Below are 20,965 nucleotides of genomic sequence, written 5' to 3'. Positions count from 1 at the left end.
TCATGAAAAGATTTTTTTTTCTTTTTTTTTAAAAAATAATATTCTTACCACATATTTTACTGCACCAATGAACTGGTTGTGAAAGAGCATGTGCTGAGTCTCATCTTCCGGATTGGAGGCTGTGTAAAGCATCCCACACACGTTACAGGTGATCGCACCAAACCGCTTCTGTCCAGCATCCTGAAAAGGGAAATGGTTGTAATACTCAAAGAAGCAACGGCTTTATTATTATGCAACAATGTCCTACACGTGCGGTGAATGAAAGCCGTCATATTTATAAGGGTGTATTTAGAAGTTGATGTTGCGTTTGTTTTTCTACAGTTCCCAGATGCATTTTTCTTAGGTGTTTTGTTTTTTTAGGCAGTTTTAACCGCACATCAATTGAAATGTCTGAATACACCTTAACCATTTTGTAACACTCCACTGGGCACAATTATGGAGTATCCGATAAACAGAAATAAAGCTTGAACAAAAAAACACATCCGCTTATATAGTTATAGTATAGTAATTAACACAAGTAGATATGAAAGTCTGAAATAATTTCTGCTAAGAGCACAATAAATAATGTAAGTGGAGTAATGTGGGCTTCAAGAAAGAATGTTCAAATGCCATAGGTAGGAAAAAGATACAAGATCTCAAGTTTTCTTTTTTGGTTCCAATAGATATCCAACAATAGTAGAGGATTCCTAATAAATAAATAGAGCAATCGTCCGATCTTACTGGGATAAAATTATTTAGAAATTACAGGTTCTTGGAGATTCGTGCTCCAAACTGACTCCTGTGACACTAGAAGTTAAAGAGGATCTGTCACTAGTTTAGTAATGCCCAAACTTCTAAAATGTTATTTTAAAAGTTATGAGCTTTTTTCTCAATATTCGAATGAGGCTATACTAGACAAGTGGGTGTCAACACCAGTGAACCTCCTTAGGTGGAGCTACCTCACAGCCTCTGACGCTGTCCTATCAGCATGAAGCTGCTTCACACAGTGTGAGAGACTGAGGCTGAAGGGAAGGGGGGATCACTTCAAATAGGCATAGCTCTGGCTGTGGACCATCTAGAACAGTGGCATATGAAAGAGGAGATTCTAATCTTTCATAAGGCACCAGGATTGCAGTTCTAGTTAGGAAACAACCGGAGGTATCACATGAGATGCATACTAGATGATCAGGTTGTGTTGCTGGGGTGGGAAGAGAACTGCATGACGCTGGACAGAGTCATACAGAAAACATTACACTGCCCAGAGTAACCTCACATTTGGCAAGTATAGCCACGTTAGCATATTTAGAAAAATGGAAAATGCCTAAGCTGCATCAGAAACGTGCACACAGCTTAGTTGATTTTTGATATGTGTAGTCAACGGGGGACACTAGCTGCTACGTGGACGCAGGCGGAGTCACGGATGAGAAATTACTGAAGGAAACCGCTATGAAAATATGAACACAAAGAAAAGAGGTTTGTTTTAACAGAAAATGAGGAGTGACTGTATGGAAATTTTATTTAATCATGGGAATCTCTTTAAAGGGAACCTGTCACCAGCATTTCACCTATTGAACTTTACTTATCCCTCACAAGCCACTGCTATCAAAAGTTCATTACCGTTATCCCCTCTCCTAAACTCCTCCTCCGACTGTAAATAACGATCTGCAAACATTTTGCGCTTTTTATCGTAATAATCCGGTGTCCCTTTGTGCACACACAGCAGAAGAGGACATCAATGCACAAGCGCGGGATTGTGTGTGCTGGGGAAGGAGAGGAGCGGTCAATCAAAAGTAAGGAGGCGGAGTAAACTCACAATGACTTGAGGAATGAAGATATAACTTATGCTCATTAGCATACAGTGTGGGAACACTAAAAAACGGAATACTAAAGCTACAGAGCCGACTAAGAAGACAATTATAGGTTATATAGAAATGATTTTTCACCCACTACCACCAGGTAGTGCTGGTTTAATAGGTGAAATGCTGGTGACAGGTTCCCTTTAAAGAGGCTCTGTCACCACATTATAAGTGGCCTATCTTCTACATAAGGTGATCGGCGCTGTAATGTAGATTACAGCAGTGTTTTTTATTTAGAAAAACAATCACTTTTGACGGAGTTATGACCTATTTTAGCTTTATGCTAAGGACTTTCTTAATGGACAACTGGGCGTGTTTTACTTTTTGACCAAGTGGGCGTTGAGGAGAGAAGTGTATGACGCTGACCAATCAGTGTCCTGCACTTCTCCCCACTCATTTACACAGCACACAGTGATTTTGCTAGATCACTATGTGCAGTCACTTACTCACATATTAACGTTACTGAAGTGTCCTGACAGTCAATAGAGATCGCTACCAGCCAGGACGTGATGTCTATTCACAATCCTGACACTTCGGTAATGTTTGTGTTAAATATACAGCACAGCAAGCGCAATATCATCTTAAATGACAGGTTACAGAGTAATCTCGCGAGCTTACTCTTGCTGTGCTGTAAATTAGCATAAAGCTAAAATAGGTCATAACTCCGTCAAAAACGATCGTTTTTCTAAATAAAACACACTTTTGTTATCTATATTACAGCGCCGATCACACTATGTAGGAGATAGGGCACTTATAATGTGGTGACCGAGCCTCTTTAAATGCTAATTCCACTCAAAACCTTGTACTCCTTATCCCCATGTCATCATTTCGGCAGTCCGGGAAGCGGAGAGGTTTAGCTGTCCCTGTGCATACTTGTGATATAGAGGGAAGAATGTGGTGAAAAAATACCTACTCTGTGGAGTCCAGACTAGAAATATATATTATTTTGTAATCACATCTGTTACCCTTCCATATCACAGGCACACAGATGGAAAGTTAAAGCAGACCTACTGTGTGAGGACTCCAACAAACCACTCACCACATGTCAAATCCCTGGGAGGAGTGGGATATTGGGAATAACTGCAGTCACACTTTTAGGTTTTAATCTAAACACTTACAATGATCGGCTGACTACTGCTATTCTTTTCAACTTCCTTCAATTTCCGAATTTCTTTCTGAAGACTGACAGCAGACAGCACATGGCTTGATTTTGCAGCCGACAAACTGCTTCTTACTGCATTTCTGTGAGAACGATAATTCAATACTAAAATGATCAGAAATACATTCATCAGGTCAAGTAAGCAAATGTCTTTTACTGAGATTACATTTAACACTTTGGTACTAGAATATTTAAAGGCTATATTAACCTAGCCTTTAGTTTTTTTATTAGAGGTTTTTCTCAAAAAACAAAATCTAATAGACAGATGGCGCTGGCGTCCCAGACACTGATGAAAAACAGCGGGTAGACCCGCTCAGCATCCGGTTTCCAAGAAAACGTCTGCTGAGCAGGATCTAGTCCCACGGCTGCACTTTAGAGCCAAGACGTCTCCAAGGAGCACTAGGTGCCCATCATCTTAACACCCGCTGACCCTGTTAAGGGGGAAACAATTATACAGATGCAAACTGAAGGAAGCAGGGACACACAAAAGGCCAGTCATATAGGGGTTATTTATTATGCAAGGACAAGACACAAAAGGGGGCACAAATATTGGCTGCATACTGAAGGGGGTTTTGACCCTCCTACATGCTCACCAGAGATCACTCCGAATCGCCAGGGATAAGCAGAAAACAGCAAATCCGTGTCTACCGTGGGCAATTTTGTGAGGCGGACACAGTATAGGGGAGAGCGCAGAAACAGTAGGTGGTGCTCTAATATCTTTAAAAGAGAGAATATATATCATATGATATCTTCAGAATAAAGAAAAATAAAAAAAATCTATGCTAATAACTATCTCTCTCACGTACAGCATACATGTTGGATCTTATACATAAGTAGTGGCAATAGAAACCATTCAACTTTCTTCTAACCTCTATGGGGGGAGAAACGAATGCTAGGATCTTCTCTGTATAAACATGTTCTAAACTACATTAGATTTACTCTGCAACAACCCCCTGCTGGTGAAAATGATAAAAATCAACAATTTAAACATTAATTTGTTGCATAATCTATATTTAAATAGGACTTATTATTTTGAAGAAATAATTCTCAACTTCAGACAGCACTCCGCCTTAGTGGAGGGTTAGCGGTCCATGTGTGATCATTTTACACTGAAATAAATAGAGTTTTCCATAACTCACATCTACTTCAATGGAGAGCCAATGCTCATTTGCAGCCACCACTCGGCTAAGAGATCAGTAAGGAGTCCCAAATGCCAGGCCTGCACAGATCTAACTTGTCTGGCATATAAAAAAACTAAAAAAAAAAAAAACACATGTGAAAACTAAAATATGATGTTTTTGATGAAAGGCAGTGATGTGACCCTTTTCAATGATCATCATTTTGTGGCCATTAACAATAACATATTTGCAAAGAAAAAAATATAAAATAAAAGATAAAAAAGCAATTCTTACATAAAATGAAATTTTCAAATATATGCATCCACGTGTTATGTAGCAGTAAGAATAAAAGGGTAGACTTGCTAAGGCTTTGTTCACATCTGCGTCAGGGCTCCGTTCCGATTAAAATTTCTATCGGAACGGAGCCCTGACTGACACAAACCGAAACCAGAGGTTTCCGTCTCCATTGATTCCAATGGTGACGGATCCGGTGCAAATGGTTTCCGTTTGTCTCCGTTGTGCAGGGGTTCCGTCGTTTTGACGGAATGAATACCGTAGCAGACCGCTATTGATTCCGTCAAAATGACGGAACCCTTGCACAACGGAGACAAACGAAACGGAAACCTCCGGTATTTGTTTGTGTCCAACAGAACGGAGCCAGACACAGATGTAAACGCAGCCTAAGACTGTCATTTTATATGCCACTTTTAGCATTCTGCTCCTCTGGAGTAAGACGCAACAGATATATATTAAAAGGTGCTCGCCACTTAAAAAAAAAAAATCCTTTTGCACCTTTCCGCTTTCTGTTGTGCTACAATAGTGGTGTAACAATGCAACTTCTCCAATAAGAGGACAAAAAAAAAAAGAAAACATTTTTCAAAAATTGTACTCCCCTCACTGCTCCACTTCTCCCCTTAGACTCCTACATCAGATCAGGCCATGGCGAAGGTCTGCAGAATACAAGGTCCTGATGCGGAGCAGCGACAGGTCGTTGTATGCAATGCAGCACACAACATCCAGGGTCAGAACATTGTGTGCAGTGTCGTATGGAACATCCTAAAACGTAGAAAAAGAGCAAGACAGCAGTTATTTTCAATGGTTCTGCTCATTTCACCCTTAGGCCGTAGTCAGAGCTGAAACATTGCTTTCTTCAGCTTGAGAAAGGCTCTAGTCAGAGATGAAACGTTGCTTAGGCTGGATTCACAGGAGCACATTATGTCTGTAATTGACGGACGTATTTCGGCCGCAAGTCCCGGACCGAACACAGTGCAGGGAGCCGGGCTCCTAGCATCATAGTTATGTACGATGCTAGGAGTCCCTGCCTCTCTGTGGAACTACTGTCCCGTACTGTAATCATGTTTTCAGTACGGGACAGTTGTCCGGCAGCGAGGCAGGGACTCCTAGCCTCGTACATAACTATGATGCTAGGAGTGCGGCTCTCTGCACTGTGTTTGGTCCGGGACTTGCGGCCGAAATACGTCCGTCAATTACGGACATAATGTGCTCCTGTGAATCCAGCCTAAGGGTGAACGGGTGAGGGACCATGGAAAAGAACTGCGGTCTTGCTCTTTTTCTACATTTAAGATTGTAAGGGACTGCAGATCTGGTCTTCTGAGGCGAGCACTATTTTATTACAGTTATACAGTGTTGCTGATTATACTGGTTGCATATAACATCCTGATGCTGCCCGTATGTGTATGTGCCGCGTCCTGATGGAGCTAGAGAGGAAACGAAGGGGAAAAGTGTAGCAGAATGGTGAGCAATTTAAAAAAGAAAAATATTTTATTATATGCCCAAATGTGGGTGGGATGGCAGACTGTACAGGGCCCAGCACAGGGCTTGTCTGTACCCTGGAACGCTCCTGGCTCCTAGGTGGCATATATTTCCACAATAATTGATGCCCGTTTCTGGCGTAAACTATAGTAAACTTGTCTTTTTAGAAAAGTGGAGTGAGTGATGTAAAAGACCCGAGAGTTGCCATTTGCCCCTCAAGTTAAAACTTAAGAGCCATCCTGCGACTTGTCTACGCCAGTGAAAAGTTAACATGGTCCCCACAATGTGTTCAGTAAAAGGAACATGTGAATAACGGTCAACGCTTGCCATTCTGGTATATTAACATCCGCGCACCATCACAGAAATGGTAAATACAGTCTTAGTACTTACCCGCTCTCAGCAGATGCAGCCATCTGGTCTGTCAGCTGCTTACGATCGCCGCCTAAAATAGATTTCAATGGCCACAGTTCATTTATTTAGCGGTTTTATTTTTTGTCCAGGCAGATGGAGGTTTTAAAATGTAATTTTGATTAATCAATAAAACAAAAGGTCAGTATGGATCAGTTATTCTAACTCCCTCCACTTCTTTCCCATCGCTATACAGAATAAAATCATTTACACTAGTCCCTGTGACCAGTCAGGCTCACAATTTCATAGTAGTTTTGTGCAGTGTGGGAAGAAAAAGGGGTATATGGAAACATACAAACTTCATGCAGATGTGGTCCTTTGTAAGATTCTAATTCAGGACCCTACCGCTGCAAGGTAACAGTGCTGACCACTGGGCCGCTGTGCTGCCTATAAACTATTGCATCTTTAAATTGTGTAAGCAATTGGGAGGTTCTCTCAGCCTGATCTCAGTTACTTGAATCACTGTCCAAGGTCCTGAAACAATAGATTTACCCCTTCCCGACATTTAACGTACATGTATGTAATAGTTGGGGGGGGGCTGAAGTGTGGTGCAGGTTAACTTGCTTTGTAAACCAGTTCTGTTTAAGTCACCAAATTAGCTCTCAAATGTGCATGTTGCTCTTTCACTCCCTGAGCCCATTATTTCCGAGCAAAAGATTAGGGCCAAATGTAATGTTTCTGAAATGAGAAAACACTACATAATAATTTGAGAGCTGTTTTTACAGAGTGGCACAAGTTGGCCACAGCCTATTGGCTACAGAAATAACATATCTATGGAAAAATTGCAATTTTACTCTGCAATAGCTAAGGTGTACTAATTTCTATATGTTTTCCACTATATTGGTACCTCAGGGGCTATGCAACAGCGACATGGTGTCCAAAAACTAACACAGCAAAATCTATGCTCCAAAAGCAAAATGGCGCTCCTTCCCTTTTGTGCTCTGCCGTCTGCCCAAACAGTTTATGGCCACATATGGGATGTTGCCGTGCTCAGGAGAAATTGCCTGACAATTCTTGGGGTGCTTTTTCTTCCGAATTCCTTGTGGAAACAAAATTTTGTGCTAAAGCTACATATTATTGGAAAACCTTTCAGTTTTCATTTTCATGGCCAAATTCTATGAAACACCTGTGTGGTCAAAATGATCCCTACACCCCAAGATATATTCCTTGAGTGGTGCAGTTTCAAAAACATGGTCTTTCGATTAGTTTTTTTTAAATGTATTGACACTTCAAGGCCTCTTCAAACATTGAATAGTGGCTGGAAAACGTCCTTACAAATAAAAAAAAATAAAAAACATTTGGTATAATTTATGAAAACGGCTGAATCTGGGTAACAATTATTAAGTTGTATTATTGAAATCAAAATTGATATAATTTGAATATTTGCAAAAAAAAATAAAAGTATGTAATTTGTACATTTCACCTCCATTTTGCTTTAATTCCTATGGAACACCTAAATGCTGTTTTCAGTACATTGAGGGGGTGCAGATTTTTAAATGGTTTGATTTATGGGGGGGGGGGGGGTTCTAATATACAGGATCCCCAAAGCCATTTAAAAACTGAATTGGTGCCTAAAAAAAATATATGTTTTGCAAATTTTGTTGAAAATTAGAAAACCTGCTAGTAAGCTTATAAGCTTTGTATACGGTGTAATTAAAAAAAAGGCACATTGTAAATCGTATTTACTCATTTGTGTGGTATCATTGTCCATTTTAAAATGGAGTTTTACATTTAGAAAAATGCTAATATTCTCAATTTTCCTTTTCATTTTTTATTATAGATAAAAAGTATTATTCACTGTATTAAACGATGTATATATATATATATAATTCTGCTCCCACAATATAAGAAAATTAGTAGATTCACTGAAGTCATAAGTAAAAAATATAACTTTATTGTATAACTCTCTAAAAACAGGGGTACAATCACCACTGTGAAAAAGCCCCACCGTGTGTATTAAAAACGTATTAAACAATAAATACAGAGTTCTGATTCAATTTGTGAACCCTCTATAACTCAGTATTTTATAAAGATATCAATCCGGAATCGGCATTTGAACATGGGCATAACAATAGTTTTGACCCTAAACCACACTAGAGTCCGTGATAACCGCACCGGAAACTCCTAATGTTAAGGTATACAACAATGCTACTGTTCCCCATGCTAAAATTCCTCCTAACAACCGACCCTACGCGTTTCAATACTTATCATCAGGGGTCTGTAGCTTGGTCCCTCTGGCCAGGATGCCAGCGATATTATTTCAACAGCAGATATTCTGCTGTACACCACGGAAGCATGCACGCATAGATGTCAGCGGCATGCTTCATTGCGGGACTCTGAGTTACTATAAGCACCTAACTCCTCCCCCTGTTCTCGGCAGCGCTAACCGAAGCAGCCAATCAAACTCACCACCCGAATTCGTGACGCCTGTCCATGTGACTCCCGGCCGTCAGCTGACAGACCCGGAACCAACATCGACCGCATCAAAACCGAACGCGCATTCGCGGTAGAGGCCACAGACGCATCGCCCATGCTGCCAAAACTAACCATTGTAAGGAAGGAGTATAACGATATTAGGGATTTGGATAGATATTGCGGATCAGCTCAAACCCGCAACTGGACTGCCATTGATAAAGCACCTTCCCTGTAAGTACATATTGTATAGATAAATGTAATGTCTACCACACTATGAAATATTATTGAATCACCTGCTGACGGCCGGGAGTCACATGGACAGGCGTCACAAATTCGGGTGGCGAGTTTGATTGGCTGGTTCGGTTAGCGCTGCCGAGAACAGGGGGAGGAGTTAGGTGCTTATAGTAACTCAGAGTCCCGCAATGAAGCATGCCGCTGACATCTATGCGTGCATGCTTCCGTGGTGTACAGCAGAATATCTGCTGTTGAAATAATATCGCTGGCATCCTGGCCAGAGTGACCAAGCTACAGACCCCTGATGATAAGTATTGAAACGCGTAGGGTCGGTTGTTAGGAGGAATTTTAGCATGGGGAACAGTAGCATTGTTGTATACCTTAGCATTAGGAGTTTCCGGTGCGGTTATCACGGACTCTAGTGTGGTTTAGGGTCAAAACTATTGTTATGCCCATGTTCAAATGCCGATTCCGGATTGATATCTTTATAAAATACTGAGTTATAGAGGGTTCACAAATTGAATCAGAACTCGGTATTTATTGTTTAATACGTTTTTAATACACACGGTGGGGCTTTTTCACAGTGGTGATTGTACCCCTGTTTTTAGAGAGTTATACAATAAAGTTATATTTTTTACTTATATATCACTTCAGTGAATCTATAGATAAAAAGTAAAAACATAAAATCGACAAATTTACCGCTAAAATTACAATGTGCCACGAGAAAACGTCTCGAAATAGCTTGGATGAGGAAAAGTTTTTCAGCTAATAACGATCGCATCTAAGTTATGAACGGAGATGTGATCGATATTAACTGGATCCTGTGTGCTAGGGACACGCAGGACCAGCTTTCAGTCTCAGCCGTCAGTTCAGCTGAACTGACAGAACCGGCTTTTACAGAATGAGGCAGCTTCAATGTATATTGGATGCATAAAAACTATCTTAAAAAGTGAAAGAAGTTTTTAATAAGCTACTGTATTTTAAAAGCTGCATAAAGACACTAAAATCGATTTATTTATTAAATTAAAAGAAGAAATGCTTACAAAAAGGTGTACATGTCGTTTTTAGTGGCAAATATGCCCTCATATGGCTATGCCGACGGTAAAAAAAAAAAAAAAAATGAAGGCAGGGAGAAAAAATATATATTAAAAAACTAAACCGGTCCGCGGCACAAAGGAGGTGAAAAGGGTTGTGCAGGATTAGAAAAACATGTCTGATGGTCTGTAGTATTGCAGCACAACTCTATGGAAGCGAATGGGGCTGAGCTGCATTACCACACACATTCTGGGGCACGGTTTTATGAAGAATGCCGCCAAATGTTTATATTCATTTAATATTATATTATTTATTAATTATTCCAATTACATAATAATGCGGATAACTCACATTGCTCCTCTGGTGTTTTGTTCACTGGTAAAGAGGACACCTGAGGTTTCTTCATTGGAGAATTTTCAGGGCTTGAATCCAAATGTAATCTAAATCCCTACATAAAATAAATAAATATACATAGCATCACTCATTTCTAGACTAGTGTATGAAACAGCAAGAAAGCTGCATGGCTGGTAACCAGAAACACCGGTCATATCTTTCTTGACTATATGTATCGTGCTTGGAAATTATTAAGAATTAGAAATATTCGTCATCTACGCTGTAGCTTCCAGCTGCCTGTTACAAAGGAGTCAGGATGACCCGACCACAACAGGGCTGTCAAATTCCAGGCAACTGCCGCTTGCCCATGACAAGAATACATTGGGACGTGTGCGGCTTATGCAAGGCTCACAATTAAAACGAAATAAGCAGATTGGGTGCTTTTGGGTTTGGGAATGGGTCACTAAGAAATGGTTTGGGAATGCAATTCCTTTTGAGAGGACGGAATGGACGTGCTTTGAACGTACCTCCAGTTATACTGAAATTACATAGAAAAAATTATTATAGTGCAGGAGTGTGCAATACAATAATTTTTCTAACATTACTTGTCTTACCGTTTCTGTTATAACTAAAGCCCGGACTGGCTGTAGTCCGTGCTGCTGGCGGCTCATAACTCTGCATTAGGAGCGTCTTGATCGGTCTCCATGGCTCCTGTATCCAGAAGGGCTGTTGGCGGTGTAAGATGTAATGTGATCCTAGAGCGCTAATGGCCGTTCTAGATACAGGAGCCATGGAGACAAGCTGGACACTAACTGCGGAGTTATGAGCTGCCGGCAGCACGGACTATAGACAGTCCGTGCTGCTGCTAGAAGCATAATCATAATCAGTAATACAAGTGATTTAGAAAAATTATTATGGTGCACACTCCTACAATTGTTTTTCTATATAATCTCAGTATAACTTGGGGTACATTTTAATGCTTTAAGAGAATATATACAGATTACACATAGGCACAAAACGTACAGACTCATTCTAAGGTTTGTTTATGGTGACTGCACTGTAGTCTTTGGATAGCTGTAGTATGAAGTGCCTCCATAGGTTTCCATGAACAAAAAAATAAATGACTCACCTGCGTCTATACAGGCAAGTGACATTTTAGAAGCCAAGATGCAGCCGCTCACATGTCACTTCCTCCCCGGTGCTGATCGCTAGGATCAGTATCAGGAGGTGTTCCATGACGGACTGTTCCTGCAGAGTAGGCTCCAGACTTTCCGGGAGACTTGCCTGCCCTCCTAGACATCCCGGGAGAATTGGCAAATATGAATTACAGGCAATTGGCAACCTGAATTTAAATTTATCCAATCCATTTACCATTTTAGCAGCAGCCTAGAGCCTCTTATGTGGACATTGCACGTTCAGAGGGGTTCTCTCATTATGATAGTTTATCACCTATCCAGCGGATAGATAATAAATGTCAGATCGGTGGGTGTCTGATCGCTGGGACCCCACCGACCCCGAGAACGGGGTTCTGGAGTGTTTTATGTGGTAGAGCGGGACTGTGCACGCTCGGCCGCCGCTCCATTCACTTTCTACGGGGCTGCTGAAGATCGAGGATGGATTCCCATCAACCAGACATTCAACACCTATTCCGTGGATAGGTGATAAATAATCATAATGAGAAAAACACTAACACGCAAGACTCCTTGAATGGGATTTTTGGCATAAACATGATAAATTATATTAACGAGCAGTAAGGTCAGCACATCCCTTTCTATACAGGTCATTATCGCAGAGATCAGTCTCAATAAAAATAAATATATGACAATGTGACATTCTCTTCCATGCAGGTAATAACTTTATTGCAGGAACATTAAGAGACTGCTGGGATTTAGGCCTGATTTACATGAGCGTGTGCGTTTTGCGCACGCAAAAAACGCGGCGTTTTGCGCGCGCAAAAAAAGCTGCGTTTTGCGCGCGCAAAAAAAGCTGCGTTTTGCGCGCGCAAAAAACGCTGCGTTTTGCGCGCGCAAAAAACGCTGCGTTTTGCGCGCGCAAAAAACGCTGCGTTTTGCGTGCGCAAAAAACGCTGCGTTTTGCGTGCGCAAAAGGCACTTACCAACTCCGTGTGTCAGCCCTGTATGATGCGCGGCTGCGTGATTTTCGCGAAGCCGCCATCAGGATTACACTCCGTTTGGATGTTTGTAAACAGAAAAGCAGGTGGTGCTTTTCTGTTTTCATTCATCCTTTTGACAGCTGTTGCGCGAATCACGCAGTTCGCACGGAAGTGCTTCCGTGCGGCATGCGCAGTTTTCACGCACCCATTGACTTCAATGGGTGCGTGATGCGCGAATATAGGACATGACGTACGTTTCACGCAGCGGACATACGCTGCGTGAAAAGCACGCACCTGTCTGCACAGCCCCATAGACTAATATAGGTCCCTGCGCACGGACGTATAACACGCTCGTGTAAATGAGCCCTTAGTGTAAGGCTTTATTTACACAGCCATATTATGGCCCTTTCCAGAATGGTTTGCTTTCATTGAGGGGATACCATCCCAATTTTGGTACTAAATAAACGGCCGTGTTTTAATACAATAGTGCAAATGAAGCTTACCTATCTCTTGCAAATATCATGCAGAGACAGCAAGCTTAGACTTTAATATGGTGAGAAATTGATATACAAAAGGACATTATAAAGTTGCAGAACTTTTCATGAACCCCTTGCTGCAGAATCACATACATGCACAGCATAGAATCCAGCCGTTAGCGCATTCTGCCGTGAATGAACGTGTAGGAGATCGTGTGGTCACAGAAGCAATGCCCGCACAATTGCCGCGGGAGCCCGGCTGTTACTGGCAGACGGGCTCCCGCTGAAACAGCTAGGATTGGAAAAGCCGGCCGTTTAACACCTTAAATGCTGCGGTCAACAGCGACCGCGACACTTAAGTTGTTTGACAGAGAGAGGTAACTCCCTGTCACCGATCGACGGGTCTGGTGCACAACAGACACAAACGGAAACCATGGACGCCGGGTCACCATTGAAATCAATGGTGATGGAAACAGAAACCTCTGATTTCCATTTATGCCTGTTCAGGGTCCCGTTCTGACGGAAAGCTCCGACAGAATAGGGATGCAAGATGCATCGAAACTTCGATACTGTTTCGATACTCTGCATCCCCAAACGGTTCGATACCGTTATTTCCTGTATTTCGATACTTAGCTGTGCGGCCACACAGCTCAGTATTGTAACTCATGAATGTATGAGAGCGGGGCTGCGGCTGTGTGATACAGTCATTGTCCCGCTCCGGAGTCCTGATAACAAGTGCGCGGGGTCAGGATGATGCGATGCGGCCGGCGCTGCACTAATTAGCGGCGGCACTGAAAACAGAACATGGCAGGCGCGCTGCAAAACACCCCCATGTTCTGTCTTCAGTGCCTGAACGGCTGCTCATTAGTGCAGCGCCGGCCGCATCTCCTCATGCTGACCGCGCGCGCACTTAATGTCAGGAGCGGGGCAATGGTTGTATTACACAGCCGCAGCCCCGCTGGCGGAGGTCAGAGAAACCTCTCAGCGCCGCCGTTATTCCCGTGAATGCTCCAATCACAGCGGACTGCAACATTCAGGGGAAAATGAGAAGGGGGGATGCCCCTTGGATCGCGTCACCGGGAATTCCTGTGACGCGATTGAGGGACATACCATATATGGGCAGACAGCCCAGGGTCCATTGAAGGACCCCAGGGCTGTCTGACCATATTTCCTGTTGTTAGGGCATACTTAGGTATGTCCTAATAACTGCCTGTGTACTATCAGTACACAGGCTAACGTACTGTAATATAGATATATGCCAGTACATTAAAGTTTAAAAAATAAAGTAAAAACATAAAGTAATGTTAAATTACAATAAACATTAAAATAAGTCTCAATACATAAAATATACACATTCTGTATTGGCGCTGCCCTAATAACCTGCAGAACAATTTTTTTTACACATCATTTATGATGTGTACGCGGTAAAATTTTTTAATAAAAACTGCTTTCTTTCACTTATTGTGGGGCACGAGGTGTAATGATGAATTTAACCTCCATGTGCCTCACATTAATAGTAATTAACCCCATCATGTACATTACACATTAACCCATTATGACTGAGAAACATGATGGGGGTAATTACTATTAATGTGAGGCACGTGGAGGTTAAATTCATCATCACACCACGCGCCTCACATCAGAAAATCGAAGAACTTTTTTTGGGGTTTTTATTATTATTGTTGGCAAAGTATCGAAATCGCAATACTAAACGAAGTATCGGTATCGAAGTCCAAATTCTGGTATCGTGACATCCCTACGACAGAATGTCAGAACGGGACCCCAACGCAGTTGTGAACAGAGCCTTAATCACACGTGCGCTGTTTCAACGCAATGCCCTGCGGTCGGTCCAGAAAAAGCCAGAGTTGATTTGGTGCCTCTGCGCATGCAACAATGGCACTGTGCAAGCGAATTAGAGAACATCAGACCTGCGGAAGTGTTTCTTTATTCTTCATTTCACTCCACTTAATTGTCAGACAGTGGACTATACAAAAATGTGAAATTCTAAATGCGCAGCAGCAGTTCCTCTTTCCCCCTATATTTCTATGGTATTATTACATGCACCTGCTCCTGTGCTTCCTAAGCATAGAGAAAATATATTCCGCTAGTAATCGCTGCATGTAATATTAGTATAGTACGGTACTGTATCAATATAAGATGCACTAGAAGCGGTCAGAACATTATATGCCTGTCTCACAGCTCCCATACTATGTAAGTGAATAGTTCGCATGGGGAGAAAACAATGACAGGCCAGAATAAATGGCTTATCATTAGTCAGATTCTGTATGTAGTCCACATCATAATTTAACCGGTTGGTTTTGTGAGAAAACACCTTTAACATGAGCAGATCACCACGAGAACATATTACAGGTCTTTACCGAGGCTAACAGACACATCCGGTCATTCATATAAAGACACCTGAAGATTATGTAACGGGCCGAGGTGACGTCACGTAATATATAATTACCTCATCAAGTGCCATTTCAAGCTCATGTTTTATATGGTTCCCCAGCACGCCATTTCCGGTAGAAGGCTTCTGGGACTCATTTTTAACCTCCACTGACTGGACTGTATTGTTCTTGACCTTTTCTGAGAACATGGGTTCATTTTGTTTAAGGTCCGTAGTCAACGTTGCATCAGGCTTCTTATATATGATTTTAGGAGCGCTCAAAGCCTTCATCACCGTCTGCTGGACTGAGGCTTTGGCTTGAATAGATTCAAGATTAGGAAGTACAGCAAAACTTCTGAGTATATTATTTTGAGAAAAATTATTTTTTAGCTTTATTTTATTCCATTTGGATATTTTGGTTAATGGACTTTTTTTCTGTTCGATCCTACATTTGATTTGCAATGGTTTTCTGCTGGGAAAGAAGCGTAAAAGCTTGATGGGACTCTGTTCAGGAGGGGGTGGTGAGTCCGTTGGACTGTCTATCTTATTCTCGATCGGACTCTCCTCAGTGGGATTACTTGGCGCCTCTTTCACAACTTCTACTGTATCAGATTCTATTTCTCCAGCTATTTCATTGCACAAATCCAGGATACTTATCCGCTTGGATTTTTGATCATTTTCGGTTTGGATGGCCAGGTTATTTTTATCAGTTCCTGGTTTGGGGACTTTTTGCTTTTTAACCTTATTTACGGTCTTGACAAGAGGTTTATTGCTATCCCTTTTGCGCTTTAAAGGCACAGTAACTGGAGCTTTATTGGAGATTTTCTTTACATTGGAAATGCTGCATGAATTGGATTGAACACGATCTGAGGTTTGGTTTTTGACAGGGTCACGGGAGCCCTTCTTAGGCTTCACTTCGGTTTGGGCTTCTGCTCTTTTTACTCTCGTTCTTAATACGGACTTCTTAGCGACGGTGGTCTGGGCACTTCCGGGCTTCTTTTTTTCCAGAGTAGGAGTTTTCTGCTTTAAAGCAATTGATGGCTTCCCATTTGTCTTACGAGTACTAGACAATTTCTTAGCAGTCTCAGTTGTACGACCTGCCGAGTCTCTTTTTCGGTCAGATTTTGTATTTTTCGCAGATGTTTTTATCGATCGTCCCGTCCTTTTAGTTGCAGTTTGCTTGTTTTTGCTATGGACTGTCTTGGATGTTTTCTTTTCTTTGCTTTGTACAGTTTTGTCAGTCTTTGCTTGTACAGATTTACTCCTCAGGGTTTTCTTTGCAGGCTCATTCTTTACAGGTTTTGCAGACTGGTTCTTGACGGGGTCTTTTACTATTTTACGTGTTTGTCCAGACGTCCCTCTGGCTGCTGTTTTGCACATATTTGTTGGTGGATTCTTCTTTGTGGCTTTAGAAGCATCATTGTGTAAGTTAGGGGTGCTCCTTTTTGAAACGGCTACGTCTTTGGCTACAGCTTTCTGCTTAGCAGGCACATTCTTCGCAATACATTTTTTGGTGACTTTTACATTTATATTTTTCCTCTTTCGTCCCACTTCTGATTGAGAGGAGTTTAATTTCTTTATGGCTTTTTTTGCAGGTAACGCAGATTTATTTTTACTCTGCTTTGAACCCGGTTTTGACTTTGACTTGTTTGTGACACTATTTCTCGTTTTAGATGTAGAAGGAGGACCTCTCGTTTCTTTATTGAGCTTCTGACGCTTTGCAGGAGTTTCTGGCAATGAAGACTTTCGCTTTTTTGAGGCCATTACTGCAAAAGAAAAAATAAAATGCACAGATTAGTGAAACTGACCACTTTAAGTGTCAATGTATAGAATCATTATACTGGTAGGAACTTCTGTAAACACAGGGCGCTTCATGCTACTCCTCTTAAGAATCTGTTCCTGTTGCTAATAAATTGTGATATTTCCAACCCCGTCATCAGATAACAGTTTAAGACGGTATCTTTTAATCAGTCGGCTGGAAGCCATCTTTCCTGACTCTCACATTAACAGGCCTTTTTGGCTTGGCTAAGAAGGCATGTTATTTCTATGGAGGTGGGGCGGGATAAGAGACTTCGAGACACCACAAGCACAATCACCAAGGGGAAACAAAAAAATTACACAGGTCCAAACAACCTGATGAGGGGGTAACAGTCAACATAAGACATGTGGCCTCTCCACTGAGACAAAGACCTCAAGTCTATCTCACTTCTACATTTAGCCAAGGCAAAATCTCAACTGATCAGTAAGGGTGCAGTCACACGTGACGGATTTGCCCTGTATTTCTGTAGCGTAAAAATACACCGTGAAAAAAGTGATAATGTAATCCAAACGGGAAAAAGATTCTGCAATGCTAGAAGTTAAGATATCTGTCTGAGTTGCAGATTATTTTTCTCATTGTATTTTTTATTTATTTACACTGCGGAAATACAAAGCAAATACGCCACGTGTGACTGCACCCTAACTCTAAGTATGGAACTTATGTAAAGGTGAATATAAATTTTAGCTTTTTAACCTGGGTTCTGTGCTTAGATTTGGGAGCTGACGGTCATGACTCTTCTTCAAGCGCTGCCTGCACCTCCTTTCACAGGAACTGCAGAACTGGCAAGCAGCGACGCTAAACTATGGTTTGGAAGGGGGCAGGGGGGGGGGGAAATCAAGAGTCAATGCAGCGCAATTCACCTCTGTATAGTCATCAGGTTCCGACATCAGAATGTGAGGTTTATACAAATGTTATTTACAGGCGGGTCAACGGATATTTGTTTTACTGCCATGTATTATATGTATAAACAATCACTACCCTATTCCCTGTAGCCACAGGCACCTACACTGGTACGCGGTGAGCAGATATTGATTTAGGCTATGTTCACTTTGTTGTTTTTTTATCTATGTTTGACGTTATACACCAGCAAAAGCTCCCAATGTATACGTTGAATGTAGGTGGTGATGGATGCCTGCTAGTGGTATCCATCACCCGTGCCATAGGCTATAAAAGAATCAGTTCACCGGCTACATCATGAAAAGAGGTCATGAAAGTTCATGACGTATCTGTTAATTGGATACAATTATAGTCTACGGGTGACCGATGCCACGGTTAGCAGTGGCATCCATTTAACGCATCCACCACCCATAGGCTATAATGGCATCAGTTTAACGGAAAAGTCATGAAAAGCTATTGATAATCTTGTGACGTATCAGTTTAACGGAGATCTGTGACCCTCATATGCTGCCACGTTTAAAAAGTAAACTTTTAACATATACTTTTTTTTTTTACAAGCCTCTACTACGCTATTTCACGTTTTTTTTCCCAGTATACTAACACATACCAACCAGACGGAGGCCGAAATGACACTATTTTGGCCCCCGTCTGACATCGGGGCACTAGCGACACATTTGGTGTATACGTCAGGAACTTTCACAGGTACACGCTAGACCTATGGCCAAAACCTAATGTGAACGGGGCAGAAGTCTGTATTAGAAGTTAGTGGACTGCACGCCATCAGTTTGCGAACGGTTTCGGAGTATCCTGGAACACGGTAGGAGGCAAGCTGCAGCTGCACACAATGTCAGCACATAGTGACCTCTATAAATCCTCTGTACCAGAACTGTACACTGAACACGCCATGTGTATAAACACAAGTCGCCGAGATAGTACATACATAATATAAAGGTATTGATCCGGGGAAGACCAGACTAGCCATTCCGTGGCAGCTCTCTAGCAGTAACACTTACCGGCCTGAAGGGGGAGTGTGCGAGCTGTCCGTTCTTTTCCCTCATTAGGCCCCTCTTCCTATCTATGGTATCAGTCCTGTGACTTCTAATGGACAAATAAAAACCACCGAGAATATCAGCAGGCGGTGGAGCGCTGTACAGCGCACTTACATACACAGTAACATCACCGGCTATGGACACACCGGAGAAACTTCCCGGCCGTCGCAGTAAAGCGTCAGATAAGCCGTCTGGCGCATGCGCAATGTACTATATCTACATCCCTCCCGCCCCTCACTGCGCTTCAAGCCTCGTTTTTAATCTAATTTCATGACTGTCTCTTAGATGTGACTCGGAGTTGTCACCGACGTCGCGACAGGTTGTCCTTTTGCGGCAAAACAAACGTGACGTAATGGAAAGCATTTTATGGGGTCAGTGATTAACACAGAGATAGATGTGAAGTAAGAAGAAGTATGATGAAGGGAGGGCAAGTAAATTAACAGGTGGGAGGCGCTTTCTTGCAAAGGGTCATTATACATAGAGCAAATATAGGGAGAACTCCATACAGATGTTGTTCTTGGTCAGAAGGAACCAGTGCTAACCACTGAAACCCAAGAAAAAAGTGACCAAGTTAATTTTACTCAAGAAAAATAGTTTCTATCATATAAAAATCTTCGTTATCTACGCCGTAATAGTCTGGATACATTTTATAACGTTTTACTGAGTGAGTCCCCTGGTAGCGGAGCTTTGAACTCCTTGATTTATTCCCCCTACGAATGTTTGCTTCTCCATATTGCCCGTCCTCCTTCCTGTGTTTGAGACTGAGCTGTAAAATATTTGTTGCTTTGTTTTTGTAATTTGTTTTGTTCTTTCAATATTATTATATATGACGTTTCATCCAATGGGACCGCTTCAGCCAATCACAGGCTGCCGCGGTCACATAGAATGAAACGCCATCCCAGGGTTGCAGGACACCGGAGGGACGTGTCGCCATAGTAAGTATCCATTTTAATGTTTTTCCTGTGCAGCTTTCCGCAGCGGACATTCAGGTCGAAAAGCTGCGCCACAATTTGGTGCAATTTTTCGGCCGGAATTACCTGCGGCTCACAGGGCGGATACGCTGTGTGCTTTTACGCAGCGTATCCGCCCTGTGTGAACATAACTACGCAGCGTATCCGCCCTGTGTGAACATATCCTTACAGTGGCATCCACCACCTATAGGTTTTAATGGCATCCTTTTAATGGATAAGTCATGAAAAGCTATTGAAAATGTCATGATTGGATGCTATACATTGTAATCAGTCACTCATTGGCTCTTATGTTAAAAATGTTTACGTTTAACGCATACTTTTTTTTACCCGATTCTGCGGGAAGGAAACGCTATTCCATACCTTTTTTTTGCGATATACGTAAAAAAAAGGACAGGATATCCACAGGATAGGTGATAATTTTCTGATCGCTGGGACCCCCACAGATCGTGAGAACGGGGTTCCTAACCCCCAGATCCTCCACACGGCGCTCCCTGCAGTGAGGAGGAGCTTGAATGGAGTGGCGGTCCAGCATCACATGCGCGCTACTGCTCCATTAAAAGTCTATGGAAATGACAGAAACAGCCAAGTACTGTGGTCATTATGCTTATCTGCTACGCCAGAATCCAACATTGCTGTAGTAGCTAACTTGCAAGATTCATGTAAGACTTGAATGGCTAAAGGTACTTTTACACCCGCCAACTTTGGCCGGTGCAACGAGCACCGATCAACGAGACAGCTTGTTGATCGGCGCTCGTTTGCTCCTTTCACAAGGAGCTAGTATAGGGGCGAGTGGTCGTTACTCCGATCGCTCGTCCCCATACATTTGTATAATGTCGTCAGCACATCTCCCTGCCGACAACGATACATTTTTACACATTTAGGGTAGGAACACACATGGCGTATTCAGGGCGGATAAGCTTCCGGATTATGCAGTATTAATT

The 20,965-nt window shown here is 42.1% G+C and overlaps 1 protein-coding gene and 1 long non-coding RNA gene across 2 annotated transcripts in view; one reads left to right on the top strand and one right to left on the bottom strand.

The window, feature by feature from the left end:
• The window catches only part of ESCO1 (establishment of sister chromatid cohesion N-acetyltransferase 1), a 48,440-nt gene extending 29,181 nt beyond the window's left edge, over nucleotides 1–19,259 (bottom strand). Inside the window, exons 1-6 of the mRNA XM_075826361.1 lie at nucleotides 19,018–19,259; nucleotides 15,367–17,054; nucleotides 10,329–10,425; nucleotides 6,276–6,327; nucleotides 2,954–3,077; nucleotides 49–180 (exon numbers count right to left, since the gene is read on the bottom strand). Coding sequence (XP_075682476.1) covers nucleotides 49–180; nucleotides 2,954–3,077; nucleotides 6,276–6,327; nucleotides 10,329–10,425; nucleotides 15,367–17,052 — 2,091 coding nt within the window. The 5' untranslated portion in view covers nucleotides 17,053–17,054; nucleotides 19,018–19,259. The remainder of the gene's footprint in view (nucleotides 1–48; nucleotides 181–2,953; nucleotides 3,078–6,275; nucleotides 6,328–10,328; nucleotides 10,426–15,366; nucleotides 17,055–19,017) is intronic.
• Nucleotides 19,260–19,361: 102 nt separating this feature from the next.
• Nucleotides 19,362–20,965, top strand: part of LOC142651524 (uncharacterized) — a 114,543-nt gene continuing 112,939 nt past the window's right edge. Inside the window, exon 1 of the long non-coding RNA XR_012847637.1 lies at nucleotides 19,362–19,424. This is a non-coding gene — a long non-coding RNA (uncharacterized LOC142651524). The remainder of the gene's footprint in view (nucleotides 19,425–20,965) is intronic.

Source organism: Rhinoderma darwinii, chromosome 5, assembly GCF_050947455.1.
Source record: "Rhinoderma darwinii isolate aRhiDar2 chromosome 5, aRhiDar2.hap1, whole genome shotgun sequence".
In the NCBI taxonomy this organism is placed as follows: domain Eukaryota; kingdom Metazoa; phylum Chordata; class Amphibia; order Anura; family Rhinodermatidae; genus Rhinoderma; species Rhinoderma darwinii.
Note: the sequence above shows the minus strand (reverse complement) of the source record. Positions and strands in the feature narration are given on the sequence as shown.